Here is a 20,521-nt window from a genome sequence, read left to right on the forward strand (position 1 = left end):
CTCCTTTTTGCTAAAAATTCAGTAAATATTTTTTTTCTCCTATACCAGATATCTGAAGCAGCCTTGTTTGTATCACTTGCTCAGTGATAATAGCCATGTAAAATCCTGGCTAATTACATAAAATCATAGAATCATAGATGTCCTGAGTTGGAAGGGACCCACAAGGATCATCAAGTCCAAATCCTGGCCCTGCCTCGGGACAGGACAGTCCTAAGAATCACAGCAGGTGCCTGAGAGCATTGTCCAAACACTCCTTGAACTCTGTCACGTTGGTGCTGTGACCACTTCCCTGGGGAGCCTGTTCAGTGCCCAGCCACCCTCTGGGTGAAAGAATCTTTTCCTGATATCCAACCTAAACCTCCCCTGATAAAACTTCAGGCCATTCCCTCAGGTCCTGTCACTGGTCACCACAGAAAAGAGATCAGTGTCTGCCCTCCTCTCTCCCTCATGACAAAGTTGTAGAATGTGATGAGATCTCCCCTCAGTCTCCTCCAGGCTGAACAAACCGAGGGACTCCAGCTGCTCTATGGTTTCCCCTCTAAACCCTTCACCATCTTCATAGCTGTCTTTTGGACATGCTCTAATTTTGGACATGCTCTTGTATTGTGGCACCAAAACTGCACACTGGAGTCAAAGTAAGGCTGCACCAGCAACATGAATACATAGTTTTTCTTGCAAAGAGGACTTTATGTACAGCAAAGTTTTTTTCTCGCCTTTCATCTTAGCTTAATTTCCTGATACTTGAAACTGTGAATTTCACTTGCATGAATTTGTTTTAACTTTTCTGTATCCAAGTCTAGGTACACAGTGTACTCTGGAGGTAAAGAGATGGCTTCAGTGATGGAAAGTGATCATTGTTGATTGTTGATTTTGTACAAAGGGTAAGTGAAATATACATCCAGAAATACAGATGATCCCTCATGACTCTGAGGATATTAAACAGAACTGTTCTATCTTCTCCACACTGTGCAGAACTTTCTGGCCTTGTATGAAGCCTTTGGAGCGATACCCTGTATTTAATTTTATTGTGTGCTATCTTTCAGTGATAACTCAGAAAGCTCTTCTAAAATCAATACTGGAGAAGAGGCACATGATAGACCAGCTCATCCACTGCATAAATCTTCTGAAGTGGCTCCAGAAGAATTACATCAGAAGTTAATTTGGCCTCTTATGTTTGAAAAACTCCCTGCTAAAGATTGCAGAGCTGAGGAGAAGCAGCACTGAGCAATGTATTTCTTCTTCCAGCAAGCTTCGAAACAGATCAAATGAGCACTAGAAGACATCTGTCTGTTATTTCCTGCCCACATAGCTTTGTTCTGCTTTATTGCCAGAGCGCTCCATGGATGATGTCACTTTTTTTCTGAAGAAAACAGGCCACCAGAGCCTTTCACTGACATAATTAATTATCTGTAGCCTGGGCCACAGCCAGCAAAATTCCCATGGCAAGGCCCTGAGAAGTATTAACTCCACACTGCTTGACGTTTTCAGAATTATTATGGTCTGGGATACCCTCTCTTGTCTTTTCACACTGAAAGAGTGCTTTGCTTGATATTATCAAGCCGTGGGGCAGTTACTGCAGCAGATAGAATTACAGTGTCATGATCCAGTCAGCACAGAGACACCAAGGCGAGGGGTCCACTGTTAAGTTAAGTGCGTGAATCTGCATGTTGGGATGTGTTCTATATGCTCCAGCAATGCCTCACAATGGCTTAACCCACTGTTTTGGGTTTGCTGTATCCAGTCATAAAGATTTTGTCTCAACCAACATTACCTGTGTAATATTTTTCACATGACCTGAAGCCCAGCAGCAAGCAGAAATCACAGATTGATCCAACTAGCCATCAAGTTGCCATGCTCCTTTTGTAACCAGAACTTATTTTGTGATCAGTTAGCAGCTCTTTAAGAGGAAAAAGAAGTGACTAATGAAAGGGCAATAAGAGAAAAAGCATTTCTTTTCCTCTTTCTTCTGTTATAATCTGGCCCTATTAACAAGTCTAGACCAAGACACAAGTGATCCATGGATCATGGACCTCTTTCCTGTGCTTCACACAGAAAATTAACCCCACCATGCTCCAATTTCCATTCCATAAGGAAATAATATTTCTCATGAATGAGATTTAATTCCCAAGTATATACAAGATCTAGATATGCTATGAATACTACAAAAAATATGGCACTCTAACATCAATATAATTGTTTTCCTATTAATTTTTCCCCATTTGTTATATTCTTTTATTTCCTCCAGGTTCATGCTCTTCTATACTATCATCCAATTTGTTGAAATCCGTTGGAAACTAAAAAGTATCTTCATTAGACATGCAACTCATCTTGTCTAAATTGCTCTTTGCAAGTGCTACATTGATGGTATAAGGAACAAAAGCATCTGAAATTAGGTGCTCTGACCTGAATTTCAGGGATGTACTTGAAGCTACTGCTGTGAGTACCCTGTCTCCAAGAGGAACAAATCAGCCCAGGCATTTTTTTTCCACAGTGATCTTGCTGCCTTCTGGCAGCAACAAGCACACAAGGAGCAGGATGGAGCAAGACAAGCTGGAGCCAGCAGGGCTGTATCCACCAGGATGATGAAATCAGAGGCAATCCTTCTGCCTCCTTTGTGGAGACAGGAGCATGTGGGACACTAACAGACCTAAGTGTGTGTACATGTGTAATAAACTGTATACACAACTTTCTCTCTTGTCCAAGCATTTTGTTGGCTTCAACAAGATGTTTTTGAGTACTCTGTGCTACACAATGTGCATTCAAATTACTGGTGGCTGACGAACAGGCAAGAACAGTAGGACTGCATTACTGCAAGCACTCACCAGCGTAGCCAATTATTTGAACGGAGGAGTCGTCAGAGGAAACAAGAGAAGTGGCACAAACTCTTGGTGTGAAGCAACTAGAGAGGGTGGGCAATGAAAGGCACAGAGTGAGAGCTCCCAGCCATGCCCACGATGCCCTCACAGCCTCCAGTAGTCTCCAAAATCCCCCTGATTCCCCCCAGTGTCTATCTTTCCCTTTGTCCTCCCCAAGCCCCAGCTGGACATCCTTTCCCCTCTCCATCCTCCCACTGCATTTCCAGGAATGACTCTGCAGCCCTTCAAAAAGATATTTTACCTGAACTGCTGAGATTGCCTGAGCCAATACAGGAGAATTGGGGTTTCATTATGAGGCCACATCAGTATTTCTCTTTCTAACTTGTTTAAACTTGAAGGTGACAAATGTCTGAAAGTTACCATGGAACTGTGAGTTAGTTCAGTTCCACTCATTTTTCTGATATGGAAGAATTTATGCTGGTTTTTTGCAAAGAAAACCAGTAATTTCCAGGATAAGAAAGACATCACTTGCAAAATCCAAACCCTTCCTGTCTCAGGAAAGGACATCCCTTCATAGTGCCTCCCTCAGTAGTGCATCATTTTGGGTGTCACATCTGCACAACCCTCTGAAATAAGTCACTGAGTTCACTTTATTTTGGACATCATGCAAAATTCTGCACTCAAGCCAGCAATTTTGTAAGATGTGGCAAGACACGGGATGTTCAGTAGGACCCACAGTTTTCTATGTGAAAATCTTACATTTCTTTCTCTTTAGTCAACCAATAGGTGGAGCCTTTAACCCTAGAAACAAGACACTTTCTCTGCCGTGTTGGCACAATTATTATGTAAAGACTTGTATTTGCTTTTATTAAAGCTTATTTTGGGAGAAAAATAATCTGTCTGGACTCAAGACCTTATCTGATCCTCAGCTAGAGAATGAGAGACAAAAACTTAATAAATACACAACTGGGGCAGCAAGTTAATAAAAACAGATTCATCTACCACTGCAACGTTAAATTAACAACTGGTGACTCAGAGTACTGGACAGCATTATGACACATAAGACATATGCTCATTGCAAGCTCTCCAAAGAATCCCAGATATTTTAAAGCCAGAGAGATCATACATTTAGCATAGATTGCAAAAGGATTGGCCATGTGCTCTCTCACAGAGTGAACCTTCTCTTAAGAAAAATGAGAAAGATGCAAACTTTTTCATTACTGTTGCACTGAGTATACAATTTCTATTAAGTGTAAATAAAAAGAAAAATAAATAATCAACTTATATCAGTTATTTAAAATTAATTTTTAAATCTTGCAAGAGAGGATCAGTTTGGAACAAGACCAAAACTTTAAAAAGGTGGTTGTGGGAAATTATGTTGTTTTGAACAGAAGACTTAGAATTTTTGGAAAAAAACCCCAAGCTATTCATACTGTTCCTTCCATTCTAGATAAGATGTTCAGTGGATCAGAGACACTTGCCAATTATTCCTCTCTCTTCTGATCCTTCAAGCCTAACTAATGCAATAGATGTAGCTCTGTTAAGTACAGCTCAGGCATTAATAGAGAAGGATGTTTTTGTGAAGTGTCTGTGAAAGAGGTCTTCAGGCTACAGCTGTCCAATGACAGTGATATTTTATTGAGGATTATTACTTTGAAAAACATGTAATTCTAAGGCAATTTTGGTACCAAAGAGATGGATGGCTATCACCACTAAGGTTGATAGTACCTCTGCCCTTAATTTCAGAGGGAGCTGGAAATTGCCTAAATAGCACAATTTAACTATATTTCAGTATACTGTCTTACCTTTTTTTTTTTTTCCTCTAATAAAACAGCTGGGTTCTGTTTTATGATTTTGGGACTTGCTAGACAAGTTCTTCTTTCCTCCTATGGTATGTTCTGCCCTTTGCACAGCAGTGAATGTAAGCTACAGAAAATAAACCATACTATTCTGGACAAAATTAATCTCTGGTTATAAATTATTCAATAAAAATAGAAGAGAGCATCTGTGGTCTGAAAACATTTTTTTGTGTGTGTGCTGCTAAAGAATTCTTCACCAGGAAAACACAAACAAACCAGGGGTCAGTAAGAGAGGAGAGAATTTTTTAACTCATTGTACTGATATGCCAGACTGATATTTTTAGGGTTTGTTTTTAGGCTCTTATTTTGCTACACTGTGGATACCATCTTTCCCTTCATTTTCTTGCCTTTTTTATGCCCACTTTCCGTGTCTCTAGCTTGGCTCCATTTATCTCTGTTGTATTCCCCTTTTGCTTACACTCTTTTTCTTCTATTGCCCAGCCTCTTTCCCCTCATTCCATTCTCCTTAAGTCACCCCTCCCTCCTCACGTTAACCCTATCTTCTCTTTTTCCCTGTAGCTCTGTACATGCCAAGGTTTTTCTCTTGGGGAATTTGTATTTCATCTGTATGATATGGTCATAAGTCCTAAACTATTTCAATTCAATCAAGAAGACTTCACAGATACCTTACATGCACTTTTCCCTGGTGTTACCTATTCTTTCTGCCTTGGCTCATCTGCAGCTTGCTAATCTCTGCTATTTTGCTAATGACCATTTGGAAACTCCTTCTTGTCACTGCTTTCTCTGGTGCCAAGGCAACTTGCCCCAGCTTTCTCTTCTGATTTTGGTACTGGGCACAAGAAACACATGTCTTCTACCCACCTATCTATCCCATATTCCTTGCTTGAGCTTTCAGGCAGATCCATATTTATTAATATTAATGCAAGAGTATTAGAAAAGGCACTGAAGAAAAATATAGAAGTTTGTACAGTGTTTTTAACTAAACAACAACTAGGTGCCTCCAACAATGTTGTTACAACATCTTGGAAAAGTCAATACAAAAGCAGTTTGAGGCATTACATGCAGCAAGAGGAAAAAAGAGAGAGAAAAACATTGCAACAGCTACACAGTCAAGTTCTCTTGCTTGTACTAGTCAGACTGGCAAGTGATGGGAAGGCCAAGTAATGCCATGTCTTAAGAGAAAGGCAAATATTAAACCAAATGCACAAGGCACCAGTGAGCTCTCTCCTTCAGCAAGCATCATGTGCAGTTCCAGCTACAGACACTCAGAAAGGTGAACCCAGGGTGTGACTGCTGCTGGTCAAGGGGTGATGGAAGGCAAGCAGAGTCTATTTTCCTAGAGGAAACTGGAAGGATGTGGTACGGCTAGCACAGCAAAAACAAAGGCTCAGAGGATGCAAGACTGCTGTCTACAAACACATCAGGCAGTAAAGACAGGAGGGAGAGATGTGGGCTTTGAAAACAGGATCACTGCATAGCAGAGTTTCATAAAGGTTTCACTATATATAATTAAAATTGCATTAGAAATTAAAGGGGGAAGTTATCTAAACATTAAAGCTTTTCAGTTCTGGAACTATTTTCCAATAGGAGTAGTCAAAGTAAACAACTCACTTCATCTTAAAACACAGCTTACTAAGTTAACAACAAAGGTTGAATGGAGTGCTTGCCTAAAAAATTACATGCTGGGACTTGATATACAGTTTATCTTCTACAATTTTATCTCCAGAATTCTCAGGTCAGTCAATGCATCTGCAGTACAAGGATGAGGAAAGCCTGGGTTGGGAAGTGACAAATGGTAGAATAAGAAAAAAGGTCACAACTAGAGAAATAAAGAGGGGAAGAAAAGTGAATAGGGAAATTTAGATCTTAGGAAAAAGAACGTAACAGGGTGATTATAGAATAAAATGTATTTTTTAATATGTAGCCATACAAAAGGGAAAAAAAGTAGAAAGCAGAAAGACGGAAACAGTAAAGAATTTTCCTTTCCTTTACATTTACAAAGCATAGTTTTCTGATAGAAAGACAGTAAAATACTAATATACCTTTAAAAATTGTTAAAATGCTATGGCTAGTTTATCACCTATATCCATGTGAGTTACTTGACTTTAAGAGAGAGGATTTTCCTCGTGGCAGGATGTGCAGCCACTGATACCTAAGTGTCTCATAAGGACCTTACCAGAGAGAACAAAACAGAGTCCTCTGGTAACGTTTCCCTGATCCACCCAGCTGGAGAAGAAAGTCTTGAAAGTGAGCTCCTCCTGTCTCTGTTGGATGAGAGAACTCCTTCCCCCAGCCTCCCATACCTGCCCTACAACAATTGCTCTGGCACCTCGTGTGAGCACTCAAATTAACCCTTAAATGCAGTCTTGAATAAATACTGATAAGGAATGGACTTCTTTGACAGCAGAGTCACTTGGTCTCTCCCTTTGAAGGAGGGATGCAATATAAATAGGTTTACCTCTGAATATTTTCTACACAGTGTTTCCCTTCAAATATCAAACCAAAGCAAGTGTTATATTTGACCATTTGGAAGTCAGGACTTGTCAGAAATTGTGTCTTGTGATTAATTTATGTATCACTTGTATATTAACCTTACTGTTCCCCAAGACATCACATTTCACATATTGCCCATCTGCACCTTCAGGTCTGCAACAGAGGAAATGTGCAGCTGACACCTAAACATGTATTTCCTTTACACCCCATTGCTGCATGGCTCTGAGGAGCTCTGCTCCTCGACAGTGCCAGGCTCTCAGGAAACATCTCCCTCAGCCCTAAAGCATGCAAGGGTCCTCAACAGGAGTGGGGGGCTGAGCTGCAGGGGATGAACGCCATGTTGGCACAGGAGAAACACAGTAAAACATGGACTATAATAAAGGCCTTGAGCAGAAAAGTTGCTCCTTTTTAAATTGGTGTGAAATATATAGGAAACTGTCTCCCAGCCTTCAAATGTCCTCCAGCAATAGGCACAGAATCCGGATAAGAAATTATTTTTCTTGAAAAACCTAATGATTTGTAGTGGGATGCTGTCTTTATAAATATACTTTTATTACTGTGGTTTTTTTCCCAAACATGCAATAAAAGAGTGAATCGTAAACATGTAGGAATACTGCTCCTCATTTCCTTTTGGGCCCCTAATCAGGAAATGTTGAAAATCAGTGTTGGTATTGCTGAAGATTAATGGCTGCTGCTCAGAAACCATACAGAAAAGGAACATATTCCTGCCAGGACAAATACATAGGCCATTGGACAAAAATCTGTGAACCACAGATAGGATTATATCATCATTGTAAAGATCCATACTGCCTGTCTTGCTCTGCAATTAATAATATTCACATGTGGGTTTGACTGAAATCACTGTAACAACCAGACAAATTAATGTCATGCCTTCATGGTCTAATTTATTCTACTGGTATTTGAAGTTTTCTTTTCAAATCAGCTTTGCAGTATTTAAAAATTGAAGTTTTTTCCAGGGATAAGAAGCAATCCTTCGTGGATTTTTTGCTACTATATGTTCAATATGGATTTAAAGACCATGTAATCACTACTTTTTCATATGAGCAGTTAGATCTCACAAGAGAAAATATACTCCACTGAGCTATAAGGCCATTAAAATAAGCCCCTGTCATCAGTTCATTTGCTTCCCACTCTCCCTCAGAGAGGCCATACTTAAGAGTTCTCCTGCCATGTACGTTGGGACACATTCTCATCACCGCAGCTTCTGTATACTTTTTCTTCTCTTTTGTTTTCTTACAAAATAAGGCATAGGCTGCGGTGACCTCAGATGTTTATGGAAAGCTTCCCTTCTCTGTATTCAGTAAATGCACAGAGTCCAGCCAGGAAACATGAAGACAGGTAGAGACAGAAACTAAAGCACAAGCAAGCTACCTGAGAGTATTATAATTTTAAAAACCAATCAAGTTTAAAATTATGACAAAAATATTGCCAGGGCATCTCTCCATGATTTTCTGGCAGGTTTGCCTTCAAAATGAAGAGCTGGGGCATCAAGTCATAAAGTAAGTGCTCAATATTGATACCAAGAGCAATGTGGTGTGAGTCTATGTCACCAGATGATGTGAACAGTGAAAAAAGCACGTGATGCATATGAATACATTACCAGTTTACCCTGCTAACCCCATGGTTGTCATGACCAGGTTACCTCCTATGGCTTAGCTCACTGTTTGAGGGTTACAAGGCAGTGCCACCCTGGTGGTACAGGCATAAGATGCTCCCTGCTCATGACTGAGTAAACAGTCATGGTATTTTATCCCATTTTTTTGTTCAGAAAATAATGGATCTCCCTACAGGTACAGCCTGATGTTATTCTCAAAACAAAATCTTCTTACATATGCCTAGATAATGTTTGCTTTGCCAGTATTGAAATGACTTCAAAATAAACCCACAGTTTGATGTGTCAGTCCAACAAAAAGCCAGCTAGCCACCAGAGATGTCTGAACAGATCTGAAAATAAAAAGCCATGAAATGACTTAGTGCATTAGGTCACTGTGACAGCCAGGAGGTAATACCAGAGTATTTACTTTGGCTGGAGTCTTCCTTGGCTCATCTTCATTTGTAGTGTTAAAGACAGGCTCTTCATCTAAAGCCAAAGTGCTGTAGCTTGCCCACTTCAGAAATGGGTCAACACAGGTACCAGGGAAATAACTAAAATGGGGGGTTTTGAAATGAAATTAAAAACCCCTGTGGATTAAAAATAATTACTCTCATCCCTGCCTGGCTGCAAGGAGCAGAAAAACAGATGCACTCTACAGCTACCAGTGTGGTTGTCCCCACAACCTCCTGTCATGCCAGGAAGCTTTAGCAGTCCTTAACATCTCCTTGGGACCTGTATATATGAAAACCTCTAAAAGTATTGTCCAGAACCTATCCCCATCATCCCCAGAGGGATAATGAGAACACAGGCAGCTCTTCAAAGGTTGTGTAACTACCCCACAAAGTATGGTGAAGAACAGGAGAATTACTCAAACAATAAAGACCACATTTATTGCCACACAGGAAACATTAGTGACTTTCTTCACCTCCCCTTTCCAGACCACAAAGGTGACTTCAGGGTAAATCTTTCTGAACAACATGAGCATGATACATTTCTATTGAGGTTTGGCTCTGTTCACCACAGAAGCTGCACGCTAGCTCCATCTCTAAGGAAATTATATACACAAGTTTTTGAATAAAGTAAAATGAAGCACTATAAAAATGGTTACTTTTCTCTAGTGATAATTTCTTTTTTCCTTTGCAAAATTGCATTCAACAGATTTTCTTCCTTTTTTTTTTCCTGCAGCTTTTCATTGGAAAATGACTGTTCTCTGACAAAATTATTTCTTTTGAATGCATACTTCTTGTAATTTGAGAGTAGTTTCTGACAAACTAGAGGTGAATTATGTGCAGAAAAAGTGATACTTAATGATACTTAGTGAGATGGAATCTCAGAGTTACAGTAATGGTGCCTCGTGTACCAAAGAAATTAACAGAACAATTGCTTCTTGTATTCAGATAAGATGGTAACAAGTTCAACATTAAAGTGATAATGTTATGAATGTGGGTTTCAGGGGAAAAGCAAAGCCTCATATGAAAAGCTAAATGGTAATTGTTAATTAGAATAAAGGGATTAAGACAAAATGTTTTCAGACAGGTCGGGTAGCTTTTTTCTGCTTGTCTGTAGGTTCAGTGAAAAAGATCACTAAAGTACAACCAAAAGAATGTATGAATTTGACAAGCAGTCCTGCTACAAAAGAGGGTAAGTTATGAAAAGCCACAAGTCTTCATACTGGCTTTTTGAAATACCATGTTTCAACTTCTTACCTTGAAATTTTTTGAAGGCTGACACTACTGAAAGTTCAATGATTTATTAGCATTAAAGGGAATCTCAAAACTGGATGGACATTCAGGGACAAGTTAAGTGCAGAATCAGGCTGACAGCCATCAAGGACTTACTACTGGGCTGAATTAACATGCAAACTGGAACAACTGAGAATGCTTTCAAGCAAGCACTGCTCCAGGAAATCAAACTAATGGATCTTTGAAAGGCAAGGAATGTGCAGAGCACTGAACTCCAGAAATCAGACAGGACAGGCAGAGCTTTGGCTGAGCCATCAGTAACATCTAAATATGCAGAAGTTCCAGAAGACATCTGAAGTCCATTTTCAGTATTCCCGACTTGCAGACTTGCCTCTTGTATATTTTCAGTAATGATTGTAATTACATTACCTGTATTTACTTGTCTTCCTCCCTCCCTTCTTCCCACCCACCACCGATTCCCCTATGGTTGTTTTCAGCCTCACCTGCAGATCTCCATTTGTTTCTCAGGTGTTTCTTTGAGAGGTGTTTATAATTTGTTTTGCTTTGGTAGCTGCAGTGGTAAGTAAAGCACTACTTAAAACGATGACTGTTAAACACCAACTACCACTGCTCTCTCCCTGTGGTCCTTTGCCTTAAATATGCATGTCCCTGCCCTCTGAGTTGAGCCCTGTGCTCTTTGGACAACCTAAAAATAGATAGGTACATAGAAAATATGGTTTAGAAGATGCTTCATTTACCTGCAATTCTCCTTCCATTATACTGAGTAGTTTTATCAAGTCTTCTTTAGAAAGCTCTATGGACTTCTTGTTCTTTCGCTCAGTAGGACCAGGTGATTTTGAGTGCCGTTTGACAGTTGCTGAAACCATGACCTCATCTTCCTTCCGATGAGGTTTGTTCTTTTTCTTGGCATCCTCCTGAAGTTTTTCATTCTCTGCATGGCTGATGACAGGCTTGGAGCTGGAGAAGTGCCCGTTAGACGAGCTTTCTCCACCTTGGTTTCGGGATCTCATCCCTGCCTAGAAAGAAACAAACATAAAGATGCATTTATAAACAAAATTACTTTAAAAAAAAAAAAAAAAGCCACAGTGGAAATACTGCCTTTGGTAAGAACAACAGTCTTCCAAAAACTTAAAAATACTGTCATGCTCAAGAGACTGTGGTAGAAAGCTCAACCATTTCAACAACTCTGTGTGTGGCAGAAAAAAAGTCCTAAGGTAAGGTTAGCCATCTTTTTCAGCAAGCCAAATGCTGATTAAATGTATGCAACTTAGAAGTGATGCAGGAAAATGATAAATAACATGTTCCAGTGTTTCCTTTTGTTCAGATGACATTTTGATCATTCACAATTCAACACTACAAAACAAAGCAGGTTGTCAAATAGATCTTATTTTAACACGTGGCTTACTTGGGAAACAAAAATGAAATTAAATTTTAGAAAAGCATATTCCTGGAGTATAAATCTCTATGAAAGTGGAGTGCCAATGCATTACAAATGTCAGTCTGCATTTTCCCTGAATTAAGCAATGATTTTATTGCAGATAACCAAGAAAAATGAGGAATGCAGAGTAAATCAGGTGGCAAATACTGCACAAGATTATTAGACAGTAAGTGCCATAAAAGAAAGTTGAAAAGACGTTTGAAAAATGAGCACAAAGGGTATGAAATCACTGACAGGTAAATGGGCAAGATCAACACACTCTTTCCAGAAGATTCAGGGTTTCTCCAAAATGTCAGGTCATGGTTATTCAATGCTTACATTTCTGTCCTCTTAAACACCTACACTGAGGCTTAGACAAGAGCAGTAAATGTTCCTTAGCTCCGTCACTTGACCTACTGTATTGCTAAATTTTTATAGCAATAAATCTAATGAAAAATAGTCCACTGCTTCCAAGTATTTCCTCTCATTTAAATTAATCTCTGGATTTAGTCTGCAGTTTGTTCATTAGTCAAACAGATGCTTCTCAACATCAATAACATCACACACTCTTCGGATAAGGAGCTCAGAGAAGCAGTTCACTAGTGATAGAACAAAACCTAAAATACATTGACTAATCATCTTTGCTAAATTACACTGGGTCTGCAATGGCTTGACTCAGGCCAGCATTATAAATCTCTTGCTCACAATTAGCCTTGCACTTTTGTAGTTTCACACTCAGCATGAAGATTGTCTTTTTATTATGACTGGTTACTCATGTCTTCATTAATTCAGTGGAATTCATCCAGCAGTGTAAATAGGGAGAGGATTAGACCCCATATTTTGGAGTGAGAGAGTTTCACAAAGAGATTCCTTGCATTGTAGGTCTGCTCTTATCCAAACAATATGTGATACAGGTACACAATGGCCTTTAGTTTCCTGAATGCTTATGCAGTGTGTTTTTCATCAAACAGTTTGGATTAAATACATGAATTACACTTTCTAAAAACAGGTCTCCATTATAAGCATGAACAATACCTGAGAACCTCAGGAAATCTTTTAGGTTTCAGATTTATAATGGAAAAATAAACATAGTACTATGTTTCCTCTCAGATAGGGCTTTTCAATTTGTCTAACTTTAATGGGTTTGAAACTTTCCAACCACGCTTCCTCTCAGGAGAGAGCACTTGGGATTCAATCTGTCTCTATTTTCTAAGTGTTTCCTTCTGAGTCCCTGTGGGCCACAGCCTCCAGCCACTTTCATCTCTAAACCAAACCTATTTTTTATGGCTTACAGTGAATGGCTTCATGGCTCTAGGACATCCTACATGTTTTAAGAACAAATATTTGAAAACTGTCTTGTATATGTTTTTCAGTGGAAAACAGATTATTATATTACAGTATATTCCGCTTAGTAACATGCTGTGTTAGGGATTTCTCTGTATTAAGATGACTCAACTTATAGACCTGAAGGTGCACAATTAATGTTAAATTTAACTTATGACTAGTTGAGACACATCATCAACCTGAAACATTGCATAATCAGCCAGATGCACTTAGCTGAATATGTTAGGCTTTGTGAAAGGTAGTGTGTCACACAGTCACATCATAACTCAAGACAGCCACTTTGATCCATCTGTCCTTGTAGGAGCTGAGATAACAATTCCTGAAGCCATGTAAAGACTGAGCAGTTGATTATAGGCTTCTCAACCTGTTAACAGAGAGACTAGGAATGCATATTTCAAGTGTGTTTATGCTCAATGTAAATCAACATAGGCCCACAAAGGACAGATGCAAAGTTATGTTTTTTCAAAATTCATTAAAACAGCAACAGAGCAGCTTAATCAACTGACCTGGTGTTTCGTATCATCTGGCTAATTAAAATATGATTGCTGTTAAAGGACATCAAACTTGTCCTCTTTCAAAATTTCTTTTAATCTTGTAGATTTATTTTGCAGCAAGCCTTACCTGACAGTAAGTGTGGCAGACAGTCTGCCACTCTTGGGGTCACTGCCCCTAACAGCCTTTCTTTGTGTGAAAGCCTGCCAAAATCAGAGTCATTCTAACTTCTAACACTTACTCTGTCTTCCCTTACAATGTTGATACTTTTTCAACTCATTATCCAAATGCAAAGGTGTCATGTGCTGAAGCCAGAGATGCAGGTGACTGAGGCTTAACTTTGTATGGCTACAGAAAGGGCCAAGGTTTTGATATTCACACAGTAATTTCCAAGGAGTTTAAGGGCCAAAATCAATGGCATGATCCAGCTGTTGTGCAGTGCTCTAGGAATATAAAGCAGCTGTAAGGATGACTGAGTTTTAATTAGAGCAGCATGAAGTAGCCAGGACATACCAGTGATCTTGGCTGAAATACTGTGTGCTGGAAAGGAGTGCTTAGTATTATTGTTTTGGATATCCGTCCGCATTTCTGATGGCATCACAATAAAGAAAAAAAGTTTCTGAGCAGTTGCATGACATTATTTCAAATATCCAAATCCCAAAACTTTGCTTATCTGTTGTTTCACCCAGGTCCCAAAACTGATTCTGGGGACACTGCCAGTCTAACACTGGTAACAAATGACCTCCTGCTGTCAGTCCTGATCACATGTCCGTATCTTACAGCATTCCTGATCTGCTGAAGGGATTGTGTTCCCTGAAGAAATAGCTCATATGATTTATAACAGTTTTAGCATTTAACTCTACTTTTTTTTTCCCAACCCTTATTGTATTGCATATTAAACTGGAAACTTTTCCTAACAGTTTCCAGTCAAACAAGAAGACTTTATGTGGTCAGTCACCTTGATTTTGACATTTATTGGCTGCTCATTTCAATATGTGCTCACAGCACTGGTACTCGGCATGGGAACTCTTCAGCCCCTCCTCTGGTTCAGTCATTTGTTAAGCTTTATGCACAAAGGACAAATGCTATGATTATTTACTTGAGTCTGTATTGTTGTTCTGGGCATGGATCCTTCAGTTTTCACAAGTTAGAATCCACACAAGATTTTATGAAATAACCTTTATGTTAGTTTTACTGACATCAGGAGGAAATCTGTGAGGAATTTGCTGAGTAGGATGTCAGGAGAGGACAGGCTGCATGCTATTCCGAGTCTTTTCCCCGCTGATGGCAATTTGTTCTCCCTAAAGCTCTTGAAATGGCAGGTTAGATAAGGCTCTGTTACTAGTGCTGTTAGAATCAGCAAAGGGGTTCTTTGAACTTAATGTGTAGTCCCTCTTGCTAATTGGACATGATGATTTTGGCTCCATAGCACTTTCCCTTAAAATAATAATAACATTATAATACACAGACACACAAAAAAGCTGATTTAAAGCCATGATATGGTTGTTGCCATTGGCAATAAATTGGTCATCTGGATCTCAGTTGCAGGTCTAACTGATTAGGATATTACATGAAAGTGCTGGGTTTCTGACAGGCTAACAAAGTGTTGTAGGGACAGTGCAATTGAGTTAGTGAACCAAAACTGGAATTTGTTTCTCTGCTGTGGCTTTGGGGACTGTATCTTTCAGAGGCTCTGCTGTGCAGAAATTTGGAGTGGGGCGAAGTGATGTGCAGAAGTTCCCAGTACACAGGTTTGATTGCGGAGAACTCAAGCACTAAGCAAGCCAAATCTCTGCACAGTGATTACCAATCAATATATAGCACTAGGAGTGAAAAATAACTTAAATATACTCAAACTGGAGACCAAATAATATAAAACCTCCACCAGATCTGAAACACCCCACAAATGATGAGGAGAGCTAGAAAAAATTGTAAATAGTATCAGTCTGTATCTGAAAGTGAAAAGAAAAAGAAAAAGAAAAGAAAAGAAAAGAAAAGAAAAGAAAAGAAAAGAGGAGAAAAAATGAGAAAGAAAAAGAAAGAGAAAAAGAAAAAGAAGAAAAAGAAAAAGAAAAAGAAAAAGAAAAAGAAAAAGAAAAAGAAAAAGAAAAAGAAAAAGAAAAAGAAAAAGAAAAAGAAAAAGAAAAAGAAAAAAGAAAAAGACCTTCTCAATATCAGAAGGAGAGGAGGATGGGGGCATCAAATTGACCTTGTTGGCTTGGAAGTCCTCAGCAAGGACCACCTCAGATGGGAATGGATGGCTTTAGCTCCACGGGATCTGGATAGCCACAACTGAGTTTACATGGCTTCAGTGGTAGGACTTTCACAGGACAATCAGGTAGAGATACAACTGTTCATACCACCTTGGAGGCTGATGAAAATTATTAGTTTTTGTATTGGTTATTCCAGGTCATTTTCATGGACTCTGCAGATGTTCATTATTATTATTTTGTCTGACTTGAATAAATTAAAGACTCACATTCCCAAATGGTTGTGATAGGACCGGGTACGACCTGTGGCTGCACTGAAAGAGCAATGCTGCGCAGTTGGACTTGGATGCTGCATGAAGCAGACTCTGGATTTGACAGACTCTGTGTCTGGCTCTGGATTGTGTCAGAACCTGGATTGTGAACAAACCAGGCCAAGGGAATGCAGACCTCATTCTTGGTTTTGCTTTTGCAGATGACTCCTCTGTTTGTTTCAGTCATGATGGTCAGAGGAGAGTGATAAACCAAATGACTAATACAATGAAGAACAGAAAAAATATCTGCCCTTAGCAATCCTGGAGTTTCCTGAATTTCTAAATTTTCGTGCCTAAAGTATTAATCCATTGTGCTGTCTAACCCTCCCCCAGTCTCTTGTCCTCATATGCATCATGACTTGATTTGAGCAAACAAGAAAAGGTCTTTGTTCCTTTTGACAATGTTATACTTTGCCAATGTTCTTTTGTGAGAGCACATGTTTGCTGCTTGCCCTTCTTATTGGACTATTGGCACAGGGCTATGGATACTCTCTGAATCAGGACAATACTCAGTAAACAGCTTGAATAACCAAACCACAGGGCTGTAATTCCTATACAGACTAGGAGAGGACCTGTGGCTAGTCTAGCTATGTAACACCACTCTTGCCTTCATCCTTTCACCTGGTCTGCTTGCTGCCCTGGAAAGGTGTTTGTCATACAGTTGTTAGGAGGAGCAGCATCCCAGCACCTCAGTGCTGAGCCTCCTGCACTGAAAAAGAAATATTTGTTTCATCCTGTTGCCACTGCTGCCATAGTGGGGTTTGCTGTTTGCAAGTAGTGTAAAAAATAGCAAAGTTAGAGCAGACACACTTGCTGAGGTACAGCATGAGAATCAGCAAAACCTTTTTGCTTTATCAAAGGCTCACTTTTTAGCTTCTAAAATTGATTCTTTTAATAGTGGGGCATAGCAACACATGGACTATGTTCACCAAGGACTATATTAACATTAGTTCCGTTGTTTGAAAAGAAAAGACAAGACAGGAATAAGCACAAATGTACTCTCATGAAGAAAATAAATAGATTTCTGAAAATTCCATATACAGGTGTCTTTCTGAATAAGTATAATCTGTGTGAAAGCAGAAAAGGATTTCACAAATATTAAAAGAGGAAACCCAGTCATCACTAAGGCAGATTTATACCACTTTAACTCCATTTTCTTAATTCCAAGGTAAACTCTTCTCTAGCTAAATTATGGCACAGATTTACAAAGAACAGAGTTTATGCTGGTATAATTCCATTAATTTTGTCATTTTCAGGAAAACTTGTGGTTTCATCCAGAATACTTTTACGTGAGTAATGCATGCTAACCAACTAAGGAGTAACATAGACTTGTTTCACAAAGATTCATGTTTCCCAGGCTTCATCTGGAAAAACATCTTGGATGCATGAGGCATGAGGAATGATAAGCTATTAGATCATCACTGAGTAAAAAAAATAAACTTTTATATATCACTCTACCCATGTTTTGATTACTGTGCTTCCCAGCTGCCAGAAAGTACAAACAGGAGTCACAGAGGAGACAGTTCAAGTGGCTGACACCACTAGACAAACATGCCACTAGGTCTGATGAGGGCTGAGACATTTATTCTCTGGAGTGGCCGTGTGGCTGAAAGGGACTAGCCAGGAGCAAGGAAGGTGGCAGCAGTGCCAACTGCCTGCAGTGCAGCCTTTCTAGCCCGTTTCAGCTGAGCTGGGAGACAAGGACTAATCAGCCCTCTTTCCAGCCCACTGGGGAGTCCAGTGCCCGGGAATACCTCTGATTTGAAGGAAAATGGATCTTTGGAGAAAAGTAATGCTGCTGCTTTCTGGGGCCTTGCACGCAGCTGATGAAGCCTGTCTTGAGACACAGCCACTCTCAGAGCACTGGATTGAGCACTGTGCCCAATCATGATTTCTCACATATTGTTTTACAGCTTTCTGCTCCTTTGAGTTAACCCGTTTCAAATCAAACTGTGAACTTCACATGAAGACAACGCTAGCAATGTCACCATTAGTTCCAGTCCAAACCTACTAAACATTTGTTTTATCACCTGACAGCCAGAACGTGCCTGGAAAATGGTAAGAGAGGTGATGCAGATTAGCTGGCCTACCAAAGATTTTTCACTCCTGCAGTTGAGAAATCTCTGGTGTTAGGTAAGCACTGGTCATTTCTTTTTGCTGGCAGCAGAGAACCAAGCTGATAACCCACAAGGTGCAATACGCTGTGGACATAGGAACCACACTCTAGTATCTCTAGTAAGTAGTTTCTAAAGACCACTGCTCCTGTAGTTTCTAAAGACCACTGTCTCCTGCCAGGATGGTAGAAAACTGCTGAGAGCAGCAGGTTGAAAATCATCACAGGTCTTGCCTTGTTCCTATCCTTACTATGACTGACCAAAATACCTAAAAGTGATATATCACTAAGGGAACACAGCGTGGAAGCTAAAGTCATTCCGTGGGCCTTGCAAGCCTGCTTTAACCTAGGAATGAACCAGGGGGCAAACAGCAAACACAATTAGGAAATGAGGAAGCCCTTAGCTCTCTGCAAAATAAGTTTCAACTTTTCACTTTAAAATTAAAATTTTATTTCAAAATTAAGTCATATTTTTCACAAGTAGGAGATGAGACAAAAATATTAATGTCCCAAAAGCAAACTCAAAGCTTTCAATAGAGGTAAACTTTTGCTGTCTCTTTCTGACCTGATGTGGATCTTGAATGTGTGTTCTTTTTAGTAGCCATAATTTGCACAGCTCTGGTTTTTCTGAAACCAGTAAACTACTGCTACATTTTAATAATTTATTTTTCTGTTGTTTCAAAAAAAAAAAACCAAAAATAATCACAATGTAGATACCCTTAAAGATTTCACAGCAAAGGGAAAAATATTCATCAGAGGACCTGTATCTTCTACAAATATAGTCTCCAAGAGACAACAGTGCAAAAAAAAAACATCTGCAGCATCTCAAATTTCAACTGTCAACCAAAGCAGGGAGCAAGTTCCAAATCTCTGTCAGTGACTCCTTTGTAGGAAGTTTCAGTTGTTGATAGACATGGAGTACCAGCTTGCACATGAATGCCTTGTCATCTGGTGAGATGTGAATTTAACCCCCTCCATTAGACTGGGCTGCCTTCCACCTCCCAAAAGGTTCCTCCTCTGTGAAGTTTAATTGGTTTCAAAACAGGGAGTTAAAAATAGTCTCTGGTACCAAACTTGCCCTTGAATTTCACTATCAATTTTGGTGGTTTTACAATAATATTTTTCCCACTGGGGAAAAAAAAAAGGAATTCTCTGGCTACATGTATACTGGAGATTAACCATGTCCAGGACTCCTCTCCGACTGTGAGGCCAGCTGTCCTGGAAAATACTTCAGACTCTTAAGCCCTCTTAGCATCCATGACATGTTGGCTGCATCCACACTGCCCACCGGGAATTGCTCCTAGCCCATGCTGACTCCTGAAACATGCTCTCAAATGGATCAGGAGGGTGTTAAATGGCCTGGCCAGAAGAGTGCCAAGGACCACTCCAAGAGTTTAGCATGAGTACAGGCATTCGCCTTCCAGTATCTACGCTCATGCCCTGTCACTGTTTAATTTACAACTTTTCCTTTCCACAGCCTTTACAAACAGAGGAAATGGAAAACTAATCAGCCATGTAAAAGGAAAGTGCAACTCGCCATAAATACACAGTCCAGAGAGACAAAATAAGCAGTGGGTGGTGGGAAAACAGAAAAAAATCCGAATTTTTCAAGTCAGGTCAAGGCACGCAGAACTCAATTACTTATTCTAGAGGCATATTTTTAAGTTGCTACTGAGGGATGTTTGGGAGATAGAGTGGTTCAGCAGGAGTCGGGAAGAGATGAGGAAGCTGAAGCAGAGAGAGGTTGCACAGCATCCCCACTTCACACCAGGCTTATCCTGGCTTTTGCTGGGCTTGGTGGCACAAATTTTGAGCTCTTCTGCTTCATGTCACTGATAAGGGGACTAGCTCTGTGAGGCTGCAGAATGGTCCTTGCATTATTCAAAGCCCTGCCCTTCACTTGCCATTACTGCTTGCAAAGAGGTAAAAGGAAAGGAGAGTCTTACTTCATTCCTGGCAGTGCCAGCCCAGTGACTGTCATTATTTCCCAGTAATCCTGCAGGTTTTCCACTGACTTCAGAAGTTGTGGCAAAGAAAGTAAAGAAGTAAATGTCAGCCTAACTGATTTAAATAATACCAATGCCTCATGCTGACAGGGAGCTGCACAAAAACCTGCAGATACCTCACCTGGGCATTGGGAACGGCCTCAGCCACTTTAATAGCTTTCACTTTTAGAAACCGTATTTG

The 20,521-nt window shown here is 39.8% G+C and overlaps 1 protein-coding gene across 4 annotated transcripts in view; it reads right to left on the minus strand.

Moving 5' to 3' along the window:
• FILIP1 (filamin A interacting protein 1) overlaps nt 1–20,521 on the minus strand; it is a 102,764-nt gene that overhangs the window by 49,057 nt on the left and 33,186 nt on the right. For all 4 annotated transcript variants that reach the window (XM_042016506.1, XM_042016505.1, XM_042016508.1 and 1 more), the window contains one exon: nt 11,185–11,463. In XM_042016506.1, coding sequence (XP_041872440.1) covers nt 11,185–11,457 — 273 coding nt within the window. In that variant the 5' untranslated portion in view covers nt 11,458–11,463. The remainder of the gene's footprint in view (nt 1–11,184; nt 11,464–20,521) is intronic.

The sequence above is a fragment of the Corvus kubaryi genome, unplaced genomic scaffold (genome assembly GCF_017639235.1).
Source record: "Corvus kubaryi isolate FWS band 111438036 unplaced genomic scaffold, C.kubaryi_AGA036_p1.0 split3-73, whole genome shotgun sequence".
Lineage (NCBI taxonomy): Eukaryota > Metazoa > Chordata > Aves > Passeriformes > Corvidae > Corvus > Corvus kubaryi.